Consider the following 24,402-nt stretch of genomic DNA (forward strand, 5'->3'; position numbering starts at 1 on the left):
GGGGAAAATCGGACTATGTGATTATTTTCTTTGAACCCAAATCATAGATTTTATTTAAAAAAATCTAAAAATACCATATTTCTTGAGAGAAAGAGGGAGTTTCTTCTCCCAAATACTTTCCTATGCATTGGAGAGAAGGAACAAAAGATGCATGAATGAGTGAAAATGCAAGCCACTGATGATGCGAGTTATGAAAATTATTTTTGAAGTATAAATAAATTAATAATCCTTGGGAGAGGCCTGCTATCCTAAAGAATTTAACATTTTCCTAAGGTTACCATTCAATTAACTCTTCCCACACCTTTAACCAATATTACTCTCCAGTTTCCTCCCCTTCCCTTCCTACCAAGGTTCCCTCTTTCCTTTAACCTACCTCTAGTGACCTTTTTCTTCATAGTTGCTGTTTCTGATGAAAGAAGGATAGGATAATGTTTTTGTATGTAGTATGTTTCAATGTATAGAAGAGTAAATGTATGCGTGAAACCATAGTTGCTACCGGCCTTAGTTTATAGATCATTTTAAACATTAGCTTCAGTAAATTTCCTTCTTTGTGCTGGCCCCCACCCAATTGTAGATTGTGACTACCAACAGAAGGCTGAATTTGTGTGTATTTGTGTGTGTGTATGCGTGCAGATGTGTACAGAGATAGACAAATATGTCATGTTTACATATTTATTGGACAGGGAACTCCAGTATTGATTTCAGATGCAGTGGACATAAATCTTTGTCTCTGTGTATATGCATGTGTGCACGTGTAAATGCAAAAGTGTACAGATACAAAACACAAATAAAAATTACTCTTTTTTGGCAGGCAGATTTTAGCAGCATGACCTAAATATATTAACATAGGTATTAATAATATTTTATGTATGAAGAGCATGCTCCCAAATAAAGCTTCAATATAACAAGAGCAACAAGTGTAGAAAAGGATGACATGTAGCAATGGGCATGCTGTAGTTTCCTGTTGGACACTGTTGCCTTACACAATCTTTGAAGTAGCTCTTTGTACCACTCTGATTCCCATAATCCTCCTTTCCCATGTGTTACCTCCTATTCATGCCTTACCCAACAGGGGGAGGCAAATTTCTTTCATTACCAAGCTGTCATTACCAATTTCTTGAAAGGATCTGTTTCTGTATAGATCAAATGAGTTTTTCATTGCGACGGTTATCTGATAATTGAATTTATTCAGGGAGAGACTTCCCTAGTCACATGGTGATAAAACAGTGCTTTCTGAAAATTGGCAATGTCTACAACACATGGTAAATTATGAAATAGACTTTAATAGCTTTTCTCTGCCAATCTCTGCACTGATATTGCTGAGAGCCGGAGATGGTCTTTGCGATACAAGAAGGGTTTACTTTAGTGCTTTGGTATGCCTGTATATGAACATATACACAAATAAAAGGCTCCTGAATAGTCACCCCAAATCATTTGTGATCCTTAGAACCAAAGAGGTTATCTATCCCCAAGCTTTCACTGATAAGTGACACAGCCTCCAAAGTTTCCTATCTGGACAAGCATAAAGATATAAATTTCTTCTAGTTTCAGTTAAAGTTGGGTCAACATTAATTTAAACATTTCTTTACAATGAACAATCTTTTCACGTGAAGCGCAGAGAGCAGCAGTGCTGCAGGTAATGGGCACCAATTGGAAAAGACAGGCGACAGCCATGTTTTTTCCAAAAACATTTATCTCCATTCTATTCCCCTTTCCATCCTTAATTTTTTTTTCATAGGTTTTTTTTTATCATTCCATACTTACTGAGCATTTTACCACACCACTTCTTTGGGGCTATTTTTCTAAAACTATTTTTTAAAAAGTTGGGCCTTTGCAAACCTTAAGGTTTTTCCACACCTACCGATATCTTAGATTTACTTGAAACCTGAAGATTTACATCTTAATTTATTCAGAATCAAAATAATATTCCAGAAATTCCCCTCAGAACATTACTGTCTTAAAAATCTAGCTTTTAAAATTAATCATATGTACTGCTTTAAAAGGAGATAATCGAGTGTATTCTATGCCAGCATTTTGCATGAGCTTCCATTTTCTAATCATTTCTGCTACTTTCTCTCATTTATTGGAGGCCTGTAGGGTTCTTGCTTTTTATGCTTTAAAATGTTTATTTCAGTTATTATAGTAGGATATATTGCAATCTAAGCTGCTGCTGTATCTAAATAACATGCATTCACTTCCTTTTTCTGACATACTTCTTCAAGGTTACTCACTCATCTATTTTAAAAACATATTTCATGGCTGACATCAGTTCTTTGGCCTGTACAAAATGAAACATTTACTGCTTTTGCCTTTAAGAATCTGATTTTTCCTCCCCAATCCTTGAGATAGTTGGTAGCTATAACTTGAATATCTTTTTTGTCTCTTTGTAATCAGTTTCCAGAGGAGACAGAATTGGATCTTTTGTCAGTAACTGTTGATGGTCTATCCCATAACTCAAACACTAGTGAAGGATCATGCTCAGTATTCAGTTCACCCCAAACTCCAGCTGTCTTCTCACCAAGCATTCCTTTCCAGCCTGAAGAAGGAAGACGAGATGACAGCTTGTCTTCATCAAGTGAGGATTCAGAAAAAGAGGAAGATCATGACAGAGAGAGGCCATATGTTTATCGGAAAGCATTGTGAGCATATTTATAAAAACAGAACATTCATTTCAGTATAACCACTCTGAATATGTGCATATTGATGAATATAAAAAGAACTCCGGCTTTCTCTATACAATATTTGGTCTGAACTCTTTATGGCAGGATATTTAATTTGACTAGCAGAGCTAACAAAAAAATACTAAATGCAAGTGCCTATGGCAGAAAATAACCATAACTCTTGGAAAGGACTATCAAGTAACTCAATATTTGACACATCTTTGGATGTTTAGGATGTCACGTTCAAACCTTGCCAATTTGAAGTAGCCTGAAAGTTTCATTTCTATCTAAGTATGATGGCAGGTAACTAGTGCATTACAGATCTGACTTGATAGATGGCAAATAATAAATTATTCATAAATTCCACATAAAAATTGTTCTATATCTCATTAAATAACAATATAGCACCAACATTATAGGAACTCAACATTTTCATTTGCACTTCCTATTCTGGTTTTTAGCTATGGAAGTATAGCATTTGTTGGTAATTTGCTAGTCACTTTGAATGGAATGAGCGTCTGGAATATTTCTTAAAACATTATATGCTGATACAGTAACATTTAATCAGAGCTGCTTTATAGCTGCATAAATGGGTTTTTTTAGTGTAGGTTTAAAGTGTAAATAGTGTAAGAACACTGTGAATAAATTCTTTTAATTTCTTTTTAAGCAGCTATTTTGACTAGTTTTGGTTCCCTCCCAAGATCTATGAAGAGAAAAAACTCCACTGAAAATTCCCATTGTACCTTTGTGGATTTTGTTCTCAAAGGCTAAATGTATTTTAGTGAGAAAATGAGACAAATATCTAATTCCTCCTTCCTCATTGTAATAGACTTGCCCAATACAGAACCTCCATAGCCACTTTCAGTGAAAATAAAATACTGGCTATCTCAGATAGTTTGACTATTGAACTCCTCTACAGTGTTAAAAATACCAAGGGAAATATATTTTAACAAATTGCATGCAGTAAAGTAAGTTTGTCAAACCTACTTTTAAAAAATATTTTGCAGGACTACTCGTAAGAAAGCTACAGGTTTTGCTGCTGTTCACCAACTGTTTACTGAACGTTGGCCAACATCTCCAGCCAACAGAAGTGTAACTGGAACAACTACTGAGAGGAATATTGACTTTGAACTTGATGTGAGAGTTGAAATTGACAGTGGGAAGTGTGTACTCCATCCAACAACACTCCAGCAAGAACATGATGACATAAGCTTAAGGAGGTAAATATCCTGCAAAAAGCTGAGCAGGTTTACCAAACTATGTTTAGAGCAGTAGCAACATTTTTTATATGTTGAAACTTGTATGAAATCTCTAGTGATACCGATCAGCAATTCAGTTGCGATGTTCCATATAAAGACGATTTGACAACTTGAAGAATGTCCCCTTTTTGTATCAGTAACTTTGACATACAAATTGTGTAGTCAAAATGGTGCATCGTATTTAAATTGCATGTAAAATATTCATAATTAGGTATAAAAGGATTTATGATTATCTTTTACATTGTGTACAATTGTATGTCTTTATAAAACCGGTACTGCGCAATGGAACATACTTTTTGGGAAATGCTGGCCTACTTAAATCTTGTTTAATCAGATCAAACTTAAGCAACTTGTCTGAGGTCTTATACATTATTACTGTTAATTCAGTAAACATCTAGCATTTCTGAATGAATGAATGGAAGACTGAATAAGATGCCAGAGGATATAAATTGTTAAATGCAATTAAAAATATTATAAATATACAAGTACAATAATGCACTTACAGAAGTCAAAGAATTTGTACCATTTAACAAATAGACTCTAGCCATGGAAGAGATTCTCTTCTCCCACCTCTACATAACCTCTCATATTAGTTTTGGAAGGTTCCCCAATGATGTAGGGATGACTTTCTGGTAGACAGCAGAAGGAGAAATATTTTGCTCTTTTAAAAGTTTACTTATGGAAATCTGGAACAAACCCTTATCTCATTTTATCTTACCTTTAAATTTACAGGCTGTCCAATTCCAGTAGACTCTTGAGTGATGCAAAAAACTAGAGAAAATATACAGCTAATCCCACTGAATCACATAGATAAACCACACTTTTGTGTTATTTTTGTGAAAGTTGAGAGATTTTCTCAGGACAGGGGTGTCATTTATATCAACCATCAAAAGCTCTCCATCTTCAAGGCTGAAAACAGAGTAAAAAATCTATTAAGTGGTGAGAAGTGTGGGAGAAATAAGTGTTGGAATTTTTTAAAAAGTGTACATTAAAAATGAATTGGACTGTTGATAGAGGACAATCTAATGCTTTAATGGCTTCTTCCTAATTCCCCATTCGTGCTAGAGGGCACCATTTAAGGTGCTTCTGGGTTGAAAGGATTAGCCGGTGATATCACCGATGCCAGGATGGATGTCCATGGGGGCTCCTTTCATATCAAGGAGCTGGAATAAATGACAGGAGTTCTCCCTGCCATGTAGCAGCACTTGAGTCTCAAGCGTGGGCTTGCTAACCTCCAACCCAATGTCCAAACCACGTGAGCTACTACGCTCCCTTCTTCCTAGCTGATAAAGATTCTTGCCTACTATGCTGTGTGCCTGAGAGCCTTAAGCCAAATGTAAGCTAGAGCATAATCAAATCATGCCAAATATTTCTGTTCTCAGTTCTCTGAGGTGATATCAGTGAGTTTGACTAACAGTGACTATTTAGAACTTTCAAAATAACTTAATATTGCCTTTATGCTCAGGGTAATGAGTGGGTCTATTTATATATATCTCTTAGGACCTATGATCGCAGTTCCCGAAGTTTAGATCAAGACTCTCCCTCTAAAAAAAGGAAATTTCAAACTAACTATGCATCAACTACCCACTTACTGGCTGGAAAGAAAGTACCAGCATCTCTTCAAACAAAGACTAGTGATGTGGAAACAACAATATTTTACATTCCTGGTGTAGATGTTAAGGTAAAAATAAAAAGTTTGATATTTCCTTCATATAGTGTGATAAAATAGAATTTCAGTTTCACATCACTTTCCGGAGCCTATCATGTAATGTACAGTAGCTATTGCTTTGAAGCCTGTAAATATGCTAGGAAATCTAATGTTATTACAGATAAGCATTAAGGCTAATTTAGAGAGCCTCAGTTCAATGAAGAATGTATGATTCATTATGTGGCATATCTACTTTGTTGTCTTCATAATTAAAAAAAAAGCATTTTAATATCAAATTGAACAAATCTGGAAGCAAGGGAATTCTACAATACTTTTATTTTTGGAAATACTAATAAGATTGGATGAGTAATTATTTGAAAAATAAGTTTGAGGAAATCAGTGCCACATTGCCAATCTGACAGATGAGTGGCACTGTCAATCGTTACAAGAGTTCCTGCTATGTTGCCAGCTATAATTTTTAATCCTTCTCTCTATCTCTCTCTTCTTGTTTACCCCTGTATTAGAGATAGTATAGTACTTGTACATATGTGCTGCATCCAGTTTGGATGTGTGGCACATCCAATCAGTGTGGCACACTGATTTACCTCAAACTTATTCGTCAAATATACTGCCAAATCCAGTGTATTTGCATACATAATGAATAGGATTTCAGATAGGGAGGCATCAGGAATTTTGTGGCAGTAACATTTTGAAGAAAAGAGAAAGAAAATTTAGCCAACTGGTCCAATAGTAAAAAGGGCTGATAAACATTGTATATGTTATAGAAAACCTTAAGGCTTTTTCCTAGACAATTAAAGGCTAGGATAAAGAAATGAGAGTGCGACAGGTGTGACATACTATGCCAACAAGATCTATATTTTAAAAGTGATTCGTGTTATTAAGTTGCTGATGAAGAAAATAAACAAAGGGTTTATTACATCTAAATATATTTTGTGTAACGAGATCTCCTTTCTTGTCCTNTCCCGCCCTTCTCCCGAAGGACTCAGGGCGGCTTACAGGCAATAAAAACGGAACTATACAATAAATATCTAAAAACAATTAAAATATATATTAAATAAGCCTGTTATTTTTAGAAAAGTTATAAAATCCCTATTAAAATCCCTATACAATCCCCCCCCTAGGCCAATCCCGCTTGATGGAAAAGCCATGTCTTGAGGGCTTAATATACATTAATATACATTTAATATACATTTCACATTAAAAACATATTTAACAATATTTACAAATAAAATAGCTTAATTAAATCCAGTCAGATAGTTTTAAACATTTTATAACTTATTTAATACAGTAGTTCCAGCATAGCAAGGAATAACTGTACATCATATACTGATAGGCTACCTCTACGAAAACTAATTTTCCAGAACATTTTTTATCTAACTGGGATCCTTGCAGAGCATCAACCCATCAAAATTCCACCAGACCCTGTATTTTCAATTACTTTGATAATTTCAGTCAAAGTGTTATTTGTGATTTATGCTCTTGTCTTCTTTATAATACTCCTTGTCTTCCCCCCCCCATAGCAGTTTGGCTATGCAAAAACCTATGATTTTAATTTAATTTTATCTTGTTTTAGCTACATTACAACTCTAAGATGTTAAAAACTGAGTCGCCAAATACATCTCGAGGCTCATCTCTTCAAAGAACCTTTTCCAAAGAATCAAAATTGTATAGTATGAAAGACACCATTCCTCCTACTCGTATCAAGGCTAAAACCTTACTAACTCCTCAACCCCCACCTATTCCATCAGGTAAACATTTCTCTTTTCATTGTTTGTCTTTTGACTTTAGTGATCTTTTGCCATAATGTAGAATTCAATATTTAGATCAGTATTTGTAGCTTAATAAACTGTTCTGTTTGATGTGATACATTTTAGGGCATAATTTTTCTACATAAAAATTGTACTTTTGATTATTTTCTTACTAGTTTTTCCCTTTGTTAAATATTACGTTATCAACTATTATAAATGGTTTCTCTTATATTCTTTGGTCTGTTTTTGCGCTCACTACATCTGCTGCGTTAATGTGTCAATGTTTGGGGAAACTAAAAATAAAATTTGGACAATTTTCACAATTCCTAAGTATGCATGAAATCCATTATATGTGGAGTACAAGAAATCAGTTATCCTTAGTGTAGAATGTTAAATTGAAATCCTTAATTTCAGAATTGTGTATCTAAGCATATACACGTTTTATAATGAAAACCTTATTTCAGCTATATGACTAGATTTTTGGATCCCTTTCGATCAGTAATATAAAACAACTTTCCCAGACTGATAACCTAAATATTTTTTAAAATTATAAGTACAATGATCTTCAACCAGCTTGTTTAGGTACCATAATGGTTAAGGAATAATCAAGCTGAAATCCAATTACTTGGAAGGCATGAATTCATAGAAAACTCTTTTTTATTTCAGCCCTAATTGTAGAATATCTCCTCAGTGAAACTGAATAGTCACCATTTATTGACACTTTTAGAAAAAAACGTTAAGATAACTTTATACTTAGAAACTGTATGGTTTAGTTGTACAGCTTTTAAAATTGTTCCTCAGTTGTTAAAGCTTTGAACATTCTTGGTTTTTGCTAGTTAATTTAATTCATTTTATTTGTATTTTATAAACATCTTTTAAGTGTAGTTTCATCAATCATTATGTATTTAATGTAAAATATACAAGCAACTATTAAATGTACGTGATTTTTAGAAAATCTATGAATGAGAAGGCAAATTGATTTATATCAACAAGATCAATCAATAAGTCAGTTATGCCCTATAATATAAACAAGATTGTAAATCTAAATACTAAATCATATAGCTAAATGAAATATTATCATACCATCAAGTAAAAAATACTGCAATCAAGGAATTGCTAAACAAGCCAACAGTAAACATCCAAACCAAAGAACCTCCAAGACCATTTCCACGAACATATAAACTCAGGGGAAGCCCCACTTCTTACTAGCACTGATGATGTTACCTAGTTTGGGTAATGAAACGTCTGCAAAAAACAGCCAAGCTCAGAGAACCCCAAATACCCCTCTTATCATACAATTGTTAAATATTTGTATTTAGAGTTTCAGTCTATTTCATATGCTGTATATATTTCATTTTTTCCCCTTAATTCTGTCCAACATGAGATTGTCATGTAGAGAAAATGTATTTAAGAGATACCTATATAGAATGTGTCTTAGGAGCAGCGGAGCATACCATAGTGCAAAAATAGATGTGGTTGGGAATCAGACAGAAACTGATTACTGCAACTATATAACCATCCACAGCTGTACAAGTGATCCTACAGAAGAACAGCAACCTTTTTGGTAGTGGAAATAGGGTGGGAGTGCATCAAGGAGAGGACAAGTACCAGTTGTAATATATTATTCATTTTTTGTGCAAAACATCATCTTAAGGATTCAGTGTATTGTTACCTTAAATTATCAAATGGCAAGGCTCACGAAAGAATGTGATTGCTTAGTAGGTCTGCATGCAAAACCTATGACACATCTATCTATTTATTCATGCTAAGATAGCCTACTTTTTGCCTAAAAATCACTCAAGTTCTAAAACAGAGGCCCCAATCTTTTGGGCACCAGGGACCGATTCTATGGAGAAAGATTTTTCCGTGAACCAGAGGAGGCGTGGTTTCGTGTGCTGCCTGCATCCTGCGGATGGGGCTTTGCTTGTTTGTGTGGCCCAGTTGCTGGCATGCCGTGGCCCGGTGCCGGGGGTTGGGAACTCCTGATCCAAAGAATACCTAGCTATTTGAATTCTGACTACATTTTCCTGCAATTTGGATAATAGAGAAGCTATTTTAGACAGTAGATTCGATTTAAAAAATGGAGATGCAAAATAATCTCTGGAAAACCGCAGGCATGAATAAATTATGTCATTATCTACTGATACCTTAACTGTTTTCATGGTGTAGTTCATGATGAACTACATTTGCAGAGATTACTTAGAAGCATGTAACTCATACATCTTCCATCATTTTAGAAGGCTAAAGGATGGGAATGGAAGTGCTTTGCAATTTTTTTCCATTGCCACTCTTAATTCATCCCCCTTGAATGTGAAAAATGATAAATAGTTGACACGCCTTGGGAAATCTTTAGGAGACAAGTTACATCCATTCCCACTCTTAATCCCTTAACCCAAAAAATTATTCCAAAAACACACTGCCAAAATTTACCTACTTCAACAAATATTGGTTACACAATCTTGGGATACTAGTGCTGCAGGCAGACTATATTTTCCATGGGTTACTCAACTTTGTTTTGATGTTTCCTTCAAACTAAATGAAGAATGGGGGGGAAAAGCATTGACCACGAAGGTGTTTTTTGGGGGGGCTTAGCATGAGAAAAGCATTTGAGTTACATACTTATTTATAGGATACTTGGCATATGCTGAACATGCTCAGACAATGTGGCAAGTTGGGCATGTGCTTTAGTTAGGAACATGTTGGATTGTATCTGTTGCTTTACCCCATGCATTCTTTTGAGCAGATTGTAATACTGTCACTTGATATGTCACTTAAGACAAACCTTTTTATAAGATGATGGTTTTACCAGAACAAACCAAAGGAACCATGTGTTGTTCTAGTTTGTATCCAAAATCTCATAGTTTTAACTAAAAGAATCCAATAATGATCTTGATCAAACAAGATCAGATTAAAAACTGAGGCATAACTTCATGCACATGCCTTCTATGGGGTGATACCATATATAGGAAATGGCAGGTGATATAACTCAGGGCAATTCCAGGCAAGCCTTAGCCTGGTTTGCCATAATGTCTGAATGTACCCATTCATTCCACTCTGTATAGCAGACATGTCAAACACAAGGCCTGGGGACCGGATACGGCCCGCAAAGTGGTTTCATGTGGCCCGCGAAGCCATCCTGGAAACAGTGAGGGAATGGCCCCCACTGCCTTGGCCCTGGCCCAGGCCAGCCGGGAGCCAATGTACAATTTTGTGGTGGCCATCTATGCTGAAACGTATTTAGTCCACAAGGCTGTCTGGAAACAGCGAGGAACCAACCCCTGCCACGTCAGCCCTGCCCCCTGGGTGCATGCTGGGGAGGTGTCACCCTTTGTGAGGAATGAAGAAATGCACATCACTTGGAAGTGGCCAGCAAATGGCCCTCACCTACTTCACATATCTGGCTTGATGAGCTCCGAGGGAGGGGTTTCGGCAGGCAGCGGGGCACTCTCCTCACAGCGCCGAGAGGCTGAGCCAGGCGGCGCAAATCCAAAAAGAAGCACGAGGCTGCCCAGCTCCCAGCCTGCACAGTTTTGGCAGGCAGTGGGGCGCTCCCCTCACAGCGCCAAGAGCTGAGCTGGGTGGCGCAAATCTGTCCCACTCCTGCCCAGGCCCCCACGATGTGAACGATGTAGAGCTGGCCACGCCCATCCAGTAGGCCACACCCACTCCATCCATGCCCACCCAGTAGGCCGCACCCACTTTGCCCCCCCGAGGGCAACCGCAATGCTGATGCGGCCCTCAATGAAATTGAGTTTGACACCCCTGCTGTATAGGTACATTCAGCATCCTTATTTGTTTAAGTTAGACCACTTTTCCTACCCACAGTTGGTCACAAGATGAAACTAGAGAATTAATAATTAGCAGTACAGCTGCTATAAACATATCTCTTTTTTTTTTTTGCTTTTCTTGGATAATTAGCAGAGTTAATCCACACTAGAGTGTTCTGTCGCAGGAAGTACCAATGTTTCAATTTACAAAAATGTTTAAATACAGGAATGGAAATTTCATTTTAAGTTTTTGAAAGTGATCTATTTTAGTCATTCTGATTATAAAATTAGAAGCTTTATTAAACTGCAAATTTATGGATGATTTAAATCAATCTCAATTCTCTATAAAAATGCTGAGATCTATTGGATTAGCCAGAGATACATTATTAACTTAAGGAAAAATATCTCAGGAATTAAGTTAAGGTAACCTCACTTTTGAGCTACCATTAACTTTTCTTACTTTTTTATTTGTGTTCTATTTGACATTTGTGATCTGGTGTTTCACTTTATTTTTCAAATTTTCAGCCAAAGGTAAAGGAAGTGGTGGCATAAAAACAGCAAAATTGTATGCTTGGGTTGCACTTCAATCTTTGCCTGAAGAAATGGTGATTAGCCCTTGCCTATTAGACTTTCTAGAAAAGGCCCTGGAAACAATACCTATAACTCCAATAGAAAGGAATTATACAGGTATCATATTTCTCTACCATAATTTTTATATCCTGATTTTTATTTTGGAGAATTTATATGTAATCACTTCCTTATTGTTTTAAAGCCATCAGTTCACAAGATGAAGATATTGGTCAATTTGATATGCAAGATCCTTTAGAAGAATCCACAGCTTCCTTAGTATCTTCATCAACATCAGCATATTCTTCTTTCCCTGTTGATGTAGTGGTATATGTAAGAGTTCAGGTGAGCATGGATATCAACTTAAGTAATACCTTCAAGGCTGTTGTAAATTGGCCAGATTTATTTGTACACAGAAATATTTTGTTTTTCAAATGCTAAAATAATGAATTCTATTTTAAATTGGGACTTTTTTCATTTATTCTATAGTTTCTATTTCATTTTATATGAGAAATATCATTGATACCTTGTAAAGAAAAGTATTTATTTGTAGAGCATATTTTGCTTTAAATATTTCACTGTCTGATAATATAAACTATATTATGAGTTTAGATATTGTATTCTAACTTTTTCCATGGAATCTAAAGCAACATTTGGTTTCACAACTTCATGAAAGTGGGTTAAGCTGAGACATATTGATCTGCCTATAGTTTGGCAGCATAAAATTGAATATTGCTTGCTTGTATTCCAGACTCAGCAGTCTAATCAGATGGCACAAATTAAAATTCAGTTCTAAGATGTTTGCAGCTTATTGACTCAAACTACACAGAGCCAGGAAATGTGAAACTAGGGCTGATACTTGTATTAGCAAAGATGTACTAAATTCCATTTGATGTATTTAATAATATAATTTTTCTCTATACTCTTCTTGTGTTCCATGTGTAGTTTTCTTCAGTGTCAGACTTCTTCTTAGAATTTCTTAATACAGCTTTTATGGGCCCCAAAAAATCTTGTTCTAAATGTTCTGCAGAGGTAACAATATGTTACTTTCCTTATTTCTGACACTAGGTCATCATTTGAAGACAATTATTTTCTAAATCTTAGGATACTTTATGTCCCTTCTGTTGTTCTTGAATTCCAATTTATAATCTATCAGCCCAACTTAATAGACCCAGGAATGAAGTTATTTAGACTTGAATTAAATAACATCTAGATAGTCACACATTATTTATTTCTCGCATTAAAATTTTTTAATAGTATTGCATCTTTAAAATTGTTGTGTTACTTGTTGCTTTCTTGTCATTTCAATTCTCCATGTAAGGTAAACACCATTTTTCTTTTCTTCAGCCTTCACAAATCAAGTTCAGCTGCTTACCTGTGTCACGGGTGGAATGCATGTTGAAACTTCCTTCCCTTGATCTTGTATTTTCTTCTAATCGAGGAGAATTAGAAACTTTAGGTTCGACTGGCCCTACAGAAAATTCTTTACAAAGTGGATCAAAGATGCCAATTAAAACTATCTCGCCAGGTAAAATCATTTTTATTGAAAAACAGTTTCGGTTCTTTTTAGAGGTGTATTCAGGTTTAATATAAAATAACAGTTTAATCCTGTAAGAATAAATTGTGGGTCTTCTGGTGCTCTCAAAAGACAGAAATTAAAATGTGTGCTTAACAACCATGATTATGCCTTAACAAAACCAGTGGCTAGTATTAACTTTGATTTAGATCAAACTAGAATTAAAAGTTTGAAGTTGACTTGTTTCCCTAAATGATTAATACAAATTGTAAACTTTCAGACATAATTGCTTGTTTTGTAAACCTGACACTAAATAATGGTTTAATGTGATATCTGAGCTCTATTATCAATTTACCAAACTCCTTTTGAGCTTAGCCTAGTATGACATTCTGGTCAGTGACTATAATAATAAATTAGACTACATTGTACTCCCACTCTCACCCCACTTAATTAATTTAGCTGGAGGACAGCTGACACATAAAAAATCTTAAACATTTCAAATAATCTAGGATTTATCCATATCAGGCTGCAGAAAGAGACTTCTTTATCAGATCTTATAATGTGACCAGTAGGAGGGAAAAGCAGTGCTTTGGGTGCGTTGATTAAGCCATTCATGGAATAATGCTGAAAGCTTGTCCAATACCAGTTTGGTCTAGTGATTAAGGCACTAGGCTAGAAAGTGGAAGATCATGAGTTCAAGTCCACCCTAGCCATGAAATCCAGCTGGGTCAATTTGGGCTGGTCACTCAGCCCAACCCACCTCACAGGGTTTTTGTTATAGGGAAGACACAAGGAGGATGTGTTGGACATATTTGCTGCCTTGAGTTATTTGTAAAATGATAAAGTTAGGATAGAAATGAATAAATAAAAATAATAAAAAATAAATAATTTGTAAGAATGTTTCCAGAAGAATTCAGATTTATACTACTATGAGTTCTCATCTCTAATAATGCATGACTGCACGAGTCTCATCAAAATATGTTTCTATTTGTCTTTCCAAGGAATGTACCCTGGCTGATCTTTATGATTTTTCTAGAATACATTTCTTTTTCTGTTTTAGGTTCTTCTCTTGGATTAGGCAGCTCTTTTGGCAGAACACGGCATAGTAGCAGCCAATCAGATTTGACAGGTTCTAGCAACAGCTCTTCGGGTTTGAGTTTCACAGCCTGCATGTCTGATTTTTCCCTTTATGTATTTCATCCGTATGGAGCAGGAAAGCAAAAAACCACTGTGGGTGGCTTATCTTCTGGAACAGGTAATAGAGAATAGTGTGGTTCATAGAAATGTATTGGTGATTTTTTTACTTTTTAGATAAGCCTTTAAAAAGGATTTTGTTCTGATTTAAATATGTATGAATGTATCTTAAAAATAAGTTTTGTATTCATATCTCAGAGTACATCTATGTAGTAAGGCATTCATACAGTAAATGCAGTAAAAATTTCCTTTGTTCGTTTGTTTAGAAACTGTTAAAATTATTACACGATATAGCAAGCAATAATTTATTCACCATATTTTATACCAGCCAAAGTTTACGCACACTTTTGTGCAAAGCGCAACGTATTCAGACATTATGTGAGAATAGGTTTCACCCATTTAGATTAAGCTAAAAAAGCAATTATGTTGTTCATGGTTTCAGGGAATATAGATGAAGAACCTTCATCAGTTACTGGTCGCAAAGATTCATTGAGCATCAACCTTGAGTTTGTAAAAGTTAGCCTGTCAAGAATAAGGCGTTCAGGAGGTGCTACCTTTTTTGAAACCCTCTCTGCAAGCAAATCTGCCAATAAGATGGAGACTACATTAATAAACATATCTGGTATTTATCAATCATATCATCTAAACTCAGTGCAGCATAGAAAATACTACTGCATTACATGTAACAGTATCAAGCTTGCAATTTTTTTCTCCTGTGATATTGTAGAACTTGTAGGTCTTTTGAATGGATGTTGCATAATTACATTTTAAGCTAATTATAAAATTAGATATATTTTTTCCACTAAACAGATGATCTTTCTTGACCTTGTCATAGCTCTCTACAGCCAATAAGTCCTTGATTAATGTCCTCTCATTCAGTGACTGATCAAATTTATGACAACACTGAATGAGGGAGGGTAGTTGTAACCAGCACAAATTCCTGCAGTCACATGATTTTAATTTGAGTACTGGCTCATAATTATGCCATCACAGCATCCCTTGACCACAAGATCACCATTTGTGATGTCTCTGCTGCTTCCAGTGAACAGTCAACAGGAAAGCTGGTAGAAGGTCACAAATCGTGATCATATGACTGCACGATGCTATGGTTGCATGGGATTTGCAACTTGGACTGCTGGAAATTTTGTTGTAAATTGGCATGATCACATCACATTGTGCCTTATGATCATGACATTTAGCAATGGAGTTCCCAGCTCCAATTACCACCAGTAAGTGAAGATTACCTGCATAATCAAAATAATAGGCAGATCATCTGGGAAATATTTGATAAAACATGAATACCACAACTGCTTCCTTCCTTCCTTCCTTCTTCCCTCAAGCATGTGAAAGAATATCACTTTTTGAACTTGCAAACAAAACTGATACCACTGTGAACTTACATTTGTATAATTTAAAAGCCTTTTAAGTATGTATGGGTCTGGCTCACCATAATACTAAATCAAGCCTTTGATATATTGTTATTTTTCAACATCTATTTACATTTTCCTTAATTCTTTTTTTGAGATGAGATAATAAAATTGTGCCAGTAATTGCTCTCTTGTAGCAAGCAGTTTTAATATTAAATATATTGGAGGAATACAAACATTTTTGAGTTGGCTATTACTGCAGTAAGCCTAGAGTTTGGTGCTACAATGCTAAAAAAAGAAGAGATTAAAAATATATAATATAGACGAATTTATTCTGAAAAATGAAATGTACATTTGCAATCTACAATAGCTGTCGTCAAATTGGTTGCAGCAGGTTACAAATCATATAAGCAAACAAATATCGATAACCTTGATCCTGGGTGGGAGAATCTGTAGCCCTCTCTATGTTGTGCTGAATTAAACTATAGCAATCCGAGTCAGTTTGATTGATGTAAAGGATGCTGATACAATCTAAATCAAATTAATTATCTCAATTTTGAGTGTATTCATTATAATTTATTAAATACTTGGTTTTGGTTTATGAATGACAGATGTTACAAGAATGAATAAAATAATGTGAAATGTAAAATATAAACAGATTTTTTATAATATTCTTCTAGCTGTTTGTGATATAGGATCTGCTTCTTTTAAATATGACATGAGGAGACTGAGTGAGATTCTAGCATTTCCAAGAGCATGGTACAGAAGGAGCATTGCAAGACGCCTTTTTCTAGGTGACCAAACAATAAATATGCCAGGTAAATAGTCAAAAGAAGATTTTTTTTTCATAATAATCTTACTGTGATTGATTGACGTTGAAAACATATTAGTTTTCCACTTGGTGTTAGAAATGCCATTTGCGGGGTAGCAAATGGATTTAAAATGTTTGTGTTTAAAAGCTGTATGAATGTCTCTCCCTTGATTCCCTTAAACTAGCTGGTTTTAAATTGTTTTTAAACAAAGAATCCCCTAGTCTCTCAATAAATAACGAGGTGACATTGGAGCTTAGCATATTGTAATAATCTTGATAGATCTGTGCTGAATTAATAACAAGCTAAACCAGACATGTCAAACTCGCGACGTCATGTGACGTTGCGCAACGTATCAGGCCAGTTTTGCCATTGCCGGCAATGGGATGGGCACAGCTTCAGTATGATGAAACCGGCCCGTGGGCCAGCAGTTTAACACCCCTGAGCTAAACAAACCATTTATTTTGTTATATGTGTTCCTAGTAACATCAGGTCCTGGGACCCCAGATTCTGTTGAAGGAATGAACCAGCACATGTCGCCTGACTCATCAAGAAAAGCATATTGTAGGACCTGGGAGCAACCAAGTCAGTCTGTTTCATTTACCCATATGGCTCAATCACCAAGTGTTTTCAACGAGCACAGTACCAATAGTAATATGGCCTCTGGAACAGTGTCTCATAACCTAAAATCCCCTGCTGTTTCAAGATCCAGAAGTGTATCAGATTCTTCAGTCCCTCAGAAAGGTGAAAAGAAGCTTAATTTCACTACTTTGAATAACACACCACTGTGTAATATAGTCAACTGATCATACATCTATAAAAGTAGTCGCCAACAGTTAATCATTTGTCTTGTAAAGCACTGAAATGGATTGACTCTATTATAATTAGAATACTGTCATTGAATCTAAAAGGATGCAGTTTATAATATTACCCCAAAATTGCTCTGATTTATGATTTTTCTTCAAACAAAACCGAATGATTTTCTTTTCCATTAACTTGTTTATTGTGCTACAAAGTGTACTGATATACACAAAATTGTCCTGTATTGTCTTACAAAGTGAGAAGAAACTAATTTGATACAACAATTCACTTAATGAGCTTTATGCATTTTAAACACACACTTATGTAATACAAGGAAAATGAAAACATACGAAAACATTTCTATTCAAGTGTGCTTGTCTGCCTGGAGAACACGTTCTTATTTCATCTCTAAGGGTTGAGGAATACTGTATCCTGGAATTGAATGGAGAATTGAAATAGAGGAAGTCCACTGAAGGATTGAAAATTTAAGCAGGCAACACAGGATGGAACAGAGCTTAAATTTTCAATAGTTTATAGAAAGGAAAAAACAATAAAAGTGTTTATTTTATCAAACTTTGATGATTTGGAAAAGGAAAATTTCAGTAATCCCAGTTCAATTGCTCAAATGTTCTATTCTGTTTTTTGTTAGTTAAACAAAATATAATTATTCAGCTGTAAAAAAACTTTGCTTTTTTAATTATTAGAGCTGAAAGGTAAACTTCAGAAATTTTAGAATATACAAAGTTCACATTTGTATCCCATATATTTTCTGACAATCACTGTTGAAAACATTTAGATAACATTTAGGTTTAACAATCTCCGATATTTAAAAACTCAACCAGTTGTGACAACTATCATGTAAAATTGTTATTCACTGAGAAAAAAGTTCTCAAACATTCACAAAGTACAAATCTTCTCCCTAGATTATATATCATAACACTATTATGTGCAAACAGATGGAAAGGAAGTAAAGAGTCAAGCAGTATGCAAGTTCTTATTTGGACTTGATTATTCTGATGTATTTCCCAGCAAAATCTGCAGAGTGGTATTAATATTTGATTTTTGTCAGTAATACTTTGCAGTGTTACATTTACAGTATTTGCTTTGTGTTTAATTCCAGATCTGTCAAAAACATCAACTCCATTTAATAAATCAAATAAAGCTGGAAGTCAGCAAGTGACACCATGGGAAACACTGGTGGTATTTGCTATGAACTTGAAACAATTAAATGTACAAATGAATATGAGCAATGTGATGGGAAATACCACGTAAGAAAACCTTTTTAATTAACCATTCAATTTTTCTGTATATTCCAAATATTTTTTTAAACATGTAAGAGTATGTGTGCATGCTCTTGAAGAATACTTTTTGATTCAGGAAGCATCAACTTTCATTTCAAGTTAAGTTGCATAGAATTGGAGGACTTTGAACAGAGACTTCCTTGAAAATAAACTGTTGAAGACATTGATTAGTTGCAGAGTTATCTAAATACTCTTATCTTTGTTCTTATCTTACTATTATATTAGGTGATAATATAGTTAGAGATGGCCCATTAATATTTTTATCATCAAAAATTTGAAAATTTGTTCCCATCTTGTTTTGTTAAATGAGATCAAGTGAATTGTGTCTGTACTACCATACACATCTATTTGTTAAATGCATTTTATAACTTGCATTTTTGCATGTAAATGGACAAATAAGATAAATGATATTTTCATATTTCTATGCATGATTTAGGTGGACTACCAGTGGTCTGAAAAGCCAGGGTCGTTTATCTGTGGGCAGTAACAGGGATCGCGAAATTAGTATGTCAGTTGGACTGGGAAGATCACATTTGGATTCTAGAGGAGGAGTGGTTGGTGGTACCATAGATGTTAATGCCTTGGAGATGGTGGGTAAGTTGAAAATTAGCCAGTATTTTTTGACGATTAGTTATTTTTATATAGTGAATATAGTGAAGACATCATCTAATTGTATTTGTTTAAACTGAAAAATTAGCATCTATTCATTACCTCTCATCACACCAGGTCAGACTTAGACTTGTTTAAATTGAGTAACCACTAATTGTTGACAGCATTTTCTGGACATTTTCAACATTATTTGTGTGTCTCTATGTGCACTAATACAGAAAGAGAGAGAGAGCTTAGAGGCATTGTGATATTAATTGGAGACTAGTGATGAGAGCCAAAGTATAATATCTCACTGTTTCCCTTTGCTATTAAACTGATATATGTTTTTCAGCTCATATTTCAGAACATCCCAACCAGCAACCAAATCACAAAATTCAGATTACCATGGGCTCTACTGAAGCTCGTGTGGATTACATGGGGTCTAGTATTCTAATGGGCATTTTCAGTAATGCAGATCTTAAGCTGCAGGATGAGTGGAAAATTAATCTCTATAATACTTTGGATTCCAGCATTACTGAGAAGAGGTAAAGGATATTTTTTTTGCTAGATCTATTGTATATAATCTGCTTTTATTATTTCAAACCATTTTAATCAAATTATCATTAAACATTTTTGAATTAGTTATCTTTTCTTCAAAGTTTAATAAAGCATTATAAATTCATGGAAAATATTATTATTTATATATTCCAGTGAGATATTTGTCCATGGTGATTTGAAATGGGATATTTTTCAAGTGATGATTTCCAGATCAACTACACCAGATCTCATCAAAATAGGAATGAAGCTCCAGGAATTCTTTACTCAGCAGTTTGATACAAGCAAGCGAGCTTTGTCCACATGGGGACCTGTTCCATACTTTCCTTCCAAAACTGTTGTCAGCAATGTAGAAAAATGTTCACAGCAGTGTATGTATGAAATCAATTTCTTTCATATCATGAAGCTTTTATCTTTCAGGACCATACACCAAAATATTACTGGCCTGCCTAATGTTTGAGCCCAGACTCCATTTGGCTGCTGTTGATACTATGATGGCAGGAGAATATGAATGACATCTTTTTTCTTTTATGACCTTAGTAGCCATGGATAAAATTGTATTTTAGCATCTTCTTTAGCAGCATTTCAGTGTTTTTTTCCAGAATTTATTAAATAACTCTGGAGACAGGCTAGAAAGGAGTACTGCAATAAAAATATGATCTAATCTATATTTAGAACGATAGACAGAGAGTTAGATAAAAACTTTATCTGAAAAAAAATGAGCTGATATATTATCACTGAGCCTCAAAATCTGAATTTCAGCAAAAATTTTATAAGTGAGCATTTTGAAAAATAATAATGTGTATATCCTACTATGGAAAGACACAAAAAGGCGTGCACCATTTTCTTTTACAGCCATTTTGTCATACACAAACAAAAGCCATTTGAAGCATATAATACTTCTAAATGTTTAATCTACACTTGTATCAACATAGTAAGTTATACAAAAAAATAAGTACAGGTAATCCTTGACATATGATCACACTTGGTATTGGAATTTCCTTCACTGAACCATGTGGACATAAAATGAGATATCGTGTGTCTTAACAACAGCATTCCCCGCTGCATCATTAACCAAGAATCATGGGTGGTTAAATGAGTACCCAATGCCATTTCCGGACATTCCAGGTTTGGTCCTTCCCAGCTCCAAGTCTCACACTAAGGGCCTACTTCCAACTCCTTCCTGTGACTGCCCTGCCTTGTAGTAAGCAGCCCGAGAAAAACATGGCTCTGGGATTGCTTGCTAGTCCTGGGAAGTCTTGGCCACCACCCAGCAATCATTTGTTCACCCAGCAGCTTTCTCTCCCACTTCCCACACTGACCTTTTGCCTTGAATTGCCAACCGCTATAGTTGAGGCATTTTATTGCCTTTACTATCTCCTTTGGAGACCCAACTTCATGGCTTCTACATGTGGCTCGAGTCTTTGGAAAACTGCACTTTTTGGAACATATTTGGAAAGATAACGCAGCTTTCTACAGTCAGCTCAGTCTTCAGATTTGGGCTGCGTTGGAGACCCACATGAGACTGAGGAGAAAAGGCAGCTGGGTGAATGAATGCTTGCTAGCGTTTCTGGGTCAGTCTGGGGAGCTACATGTAGGAAACATTCACATAGAACTTAGGTCTGCAAATGAGACAGCGAGGCCCTTTTGTTTCAGCCACAGTGGCTGGGAGAAAAGGTGAATGCACGAACTGGAAGAGAAGGCTGCTGGATGAACCAAATGCTTGTTGGTGTTTGCTGGGATGGCTAAGTCTCCCTAGGCATGGCACGTAACTGTGCAGTTCTGGGGCTGTTTGTCACCCCTCAAAGCAGGGTGCAGAGCAGTCATAGGGCAGACAGAGTGGACATAGGCAAATTGGGTCATTAAGCGAACCTGGCTTCCAACATTGACTTTATTTGTCAGGAGTCCCTTATAAAGGTTATAAATGGCAATTATGTGACCCTGGACACTGCAATCATTGTAAATACATGCTTGTTGCCAAATGCTTGAATTTTGATCATGTGACCATGGGGATACTACAACTAATAAGTGCAAGAACCAGTCATAAATTACTTTTTTCAATGCCATTGTAACTTTGAAAGGTTGTTAAATAAATGGTCATAAGTCAGGGATTTAATAGTGATTCTATGACAGTTTTAAAATCTGGTTGTTATACATAGATGAAAATAAGAACAATTATTTGCTCATCCTTCTCCTAAGCACAAGCATTGAAGTCTAGAAAAAATGAAAAATTATTAATGAAATTCCTATTCATTATTTATAGAAGGATTTTTTTGAATCCCTAAAGTTAATCATAATGTCATTATCCTCCTCTTTGTATGTCTGTGTGCTCTGTTTTCTAGTACTAGATGCAGCACATCATCGCCACTGGCCAGGAGTATTAAAGGTGATGTCAGGATGCCACATATCCTTATTTCAGTTTCCTTTACCAGACGATGGAAAGTTTGGAGGCTCTATGAGTTTGCATGGAAATCACATGACTTTGGCATGTTTCCATGGACCTAATTTTCGTTCAAAATCGTGGGCTCTGTTTCATCTTGAAGAACCTAATATTGCATTTTGGACTGAAGCACAAAAAATATGGCAAGAAGGTATTCAGGCATTTGTATGCCTTTTGTTTTATCTTTTCCCATATTAAGTTGTAATGAAGACTAAACATTGGCTGAATTTTTTTGTAACCTACATACTAAACCTAATAAAATTCTGTATGGCTATTAAAATGAGAGTTTGCCATGGTATCAAGAGATTTACTGAGCTCATATGCAATGACCACAAACAATACTGTGCTTGGAGGAGATATTTTGCTCTTAGATTAATTTTGGATTAATATGGATACTGTGCATACAATGGCAGACCATTGAAGTGATGACTTCAGAAAATAACAATATTTTTTTTAAAAAAAATGCTATGTTCAACCTTTCCTAGGATCCACTGAACATTCTACATATGTTGTGCAAACACTAGACTTCCATTTGGGTCACAATACTATGGTAACAAAACCATGTGGTGCCCTGCAAAGTCCCATGGCAACAATTACTAAAATAACAAGGAGACGTCATGAAAATCCACCACATGGAGTTGCAAGTGTAAAGGAATGGTTCAATTATGTTACAGCTACACGAAATGAAGGTAGGAACAAATAAATTGGTCATTTGGGAAACTGGCATAAATTTACAAAAGTTCCAATTAATAGTATGAAGGAGTTGCATGTGATGGAAAGATGCTCAAATATTCATAATTTTCTTAGTTTAAATCTTGAAGCAATTGTATAAAAAGAATGTGCTCAACTTTACAGAAAGATATGTATAAAAATAATATTAACAGCATCTGCCTATCCACAATTCTTAGGAAGAACTCAGTAGGTGGACAAAAATGCCAAATCCAATTTAAACCTCAATGCAACAAATCATTATAATAATAGTAATAATGCATTAAACTTGTATACCACCTGACTCTGAGTGACTCTGGGCCACTCATAAGAAGCAAAGAAATTACAATAAAATCTTTTAAACATAAAAGATAAATATAAAAGATGGCAAGCACAATGAAGTAGGGGTTCCTGCTTTTTTATCCCCATATATTGTAGAGGTTGTCAATTTTCATTCACTTAAAAGGTTCACAATGTGACTTAATTTTTTACTTACCTAAATTTTATTCATTTCTCTCCTCCCCGCCATGCAGATACACCCACTCACACAACTATCTAAGAGAGTCGTCATACCTAAAATGAAATACATCTACATGTCTTAACATTTATTCTGTATAGAAATATAAATCTTGGTAACCTGTAATTTCCATAAATTGAAATATTACTAATAACTGCCTCAAAAGAATCATTTATTTAAATGAGTTTATTTACATGTTATCTCAAAACATTATTTGCTATTCTTTCCAGAATTAAACCTTCTCAGAAATGTTGATGCAAACAACACAGAGCATACTACAACAGTGAAAAGCTCCAGTTTGTTAAGTGGTTTCAGAGGTGGTTCCAGTTACAATCATGAGACTGAAACAATATTTGCATTACCAAGGATGCAGCTGGATTTCAAATCCATTCATGTTCAACAACCTCAGGAACCTTTAATACATGGTAGTATGTTCTTTTTGTAAAAAAAAATGAACTTAATCTGCATTTTGTGTAAATGGAATAATAGCAAAATTTTATTTAAAAAATGAAAAAATAAATTTAATTCATGACAATTGTGACTCCATATCAAATATCACTATTGAATGAGAATTGAAATCAAATAAAATTCTTAACACTGCAATTCTATATTGTCTACCTGAGAAAACATCCCACTAATTTCAGTTGCATGTAACACGACCAATATTGCATAATAGTCTAATTATAAAATATGAAAACAAAGGAGAATGGATTTATGGATATATATTGGATAGCTGATCTTCCAAATGTGACTGTAAAATGTTGGTTTTTATTACAGTTGATGTGTCAAGATAGCAAGTGCTTAAAATCAAATATAGCTCATTATTGATTGTGCACACTTGAGAATTACTTCATTTTAATGAAGGCATTTTGTACATACAAAGGAATTGTGTATCAATCAGAGATATCATAAGGCCTTAAGCATAAAAATATTCTC

At 35.0% G+C, this 24,402-nt stretch overlaps 1 protein-coding gene across 1 annotated transcript in view; it reads left to right on the forward strand.

Moving 5' to 3' along the window:
- The window catches only part of KIAA1109 (KIAA1109 ortholog), a gene marked incomplete at its 5' end in the record, with an annotated part of 73,074 nt that overhangs the window by 45,131 nt on the left and 3,541 nt on the right, over positions 1-24,402 (forward strand). The window contains 18 exon segments of the mRNA XM_029283224.1: positions 2,395-2,639; positions 3,668-3,880; positions 5,420-5,600; positions 7,162-7,336; positions 11,629-11,790; positions 11,876-12,015; positions 13,018-13,198; positions 14,247-14,441; positions 14,823-15,002; positions 16,428-16,565; positions 17,040-17,300; positions 18,478-18,625; positions 19,095-19,252; positions 19,599-19,791; positions 19,958-20,172; positions 22,144-22,392; positions 22,727-22,930; positions 23,697-23,891. Of these exon segments, the coding sequence (XP_029139057.1) occupies positions 2,395-2,639; positions 3,668-3,880; positions 5,420-5,600; positions 7,162-7,336; positions 11,629-11,790; positions 11,876-12,015; positions 13,018-13,198; positions 14,247-14,441; positions 14,823-15,002; positions 16,428-16,565; positions 17,040-17,300; positions 18,478-18,625; positions 19,095-19,252; positions 19,599-19,791; positions 19,958-20,172; positions 22,144-22,392; positions 22,727-22,930; positions 23,697-23,891 (3,433 nt within the window).

This window comes from Protobothrops mucrosquamatus, unplaced genomic scaffold (genome assembly GCF_001527695.2).
Source record: "Protobothrops mucrosquamatus isolate PMUCROS unplaced genomic scaffold, P.Mucros_1.0 scaffold_50, whole genome shotgun sequence".
Classification (NCBI taxonomy): Eukaryota; Metazoa; Chordata; class Lepidosauria; order Squamata; family Viperidae; genus Protobothrops; species Protobothrops mucrosquamatus.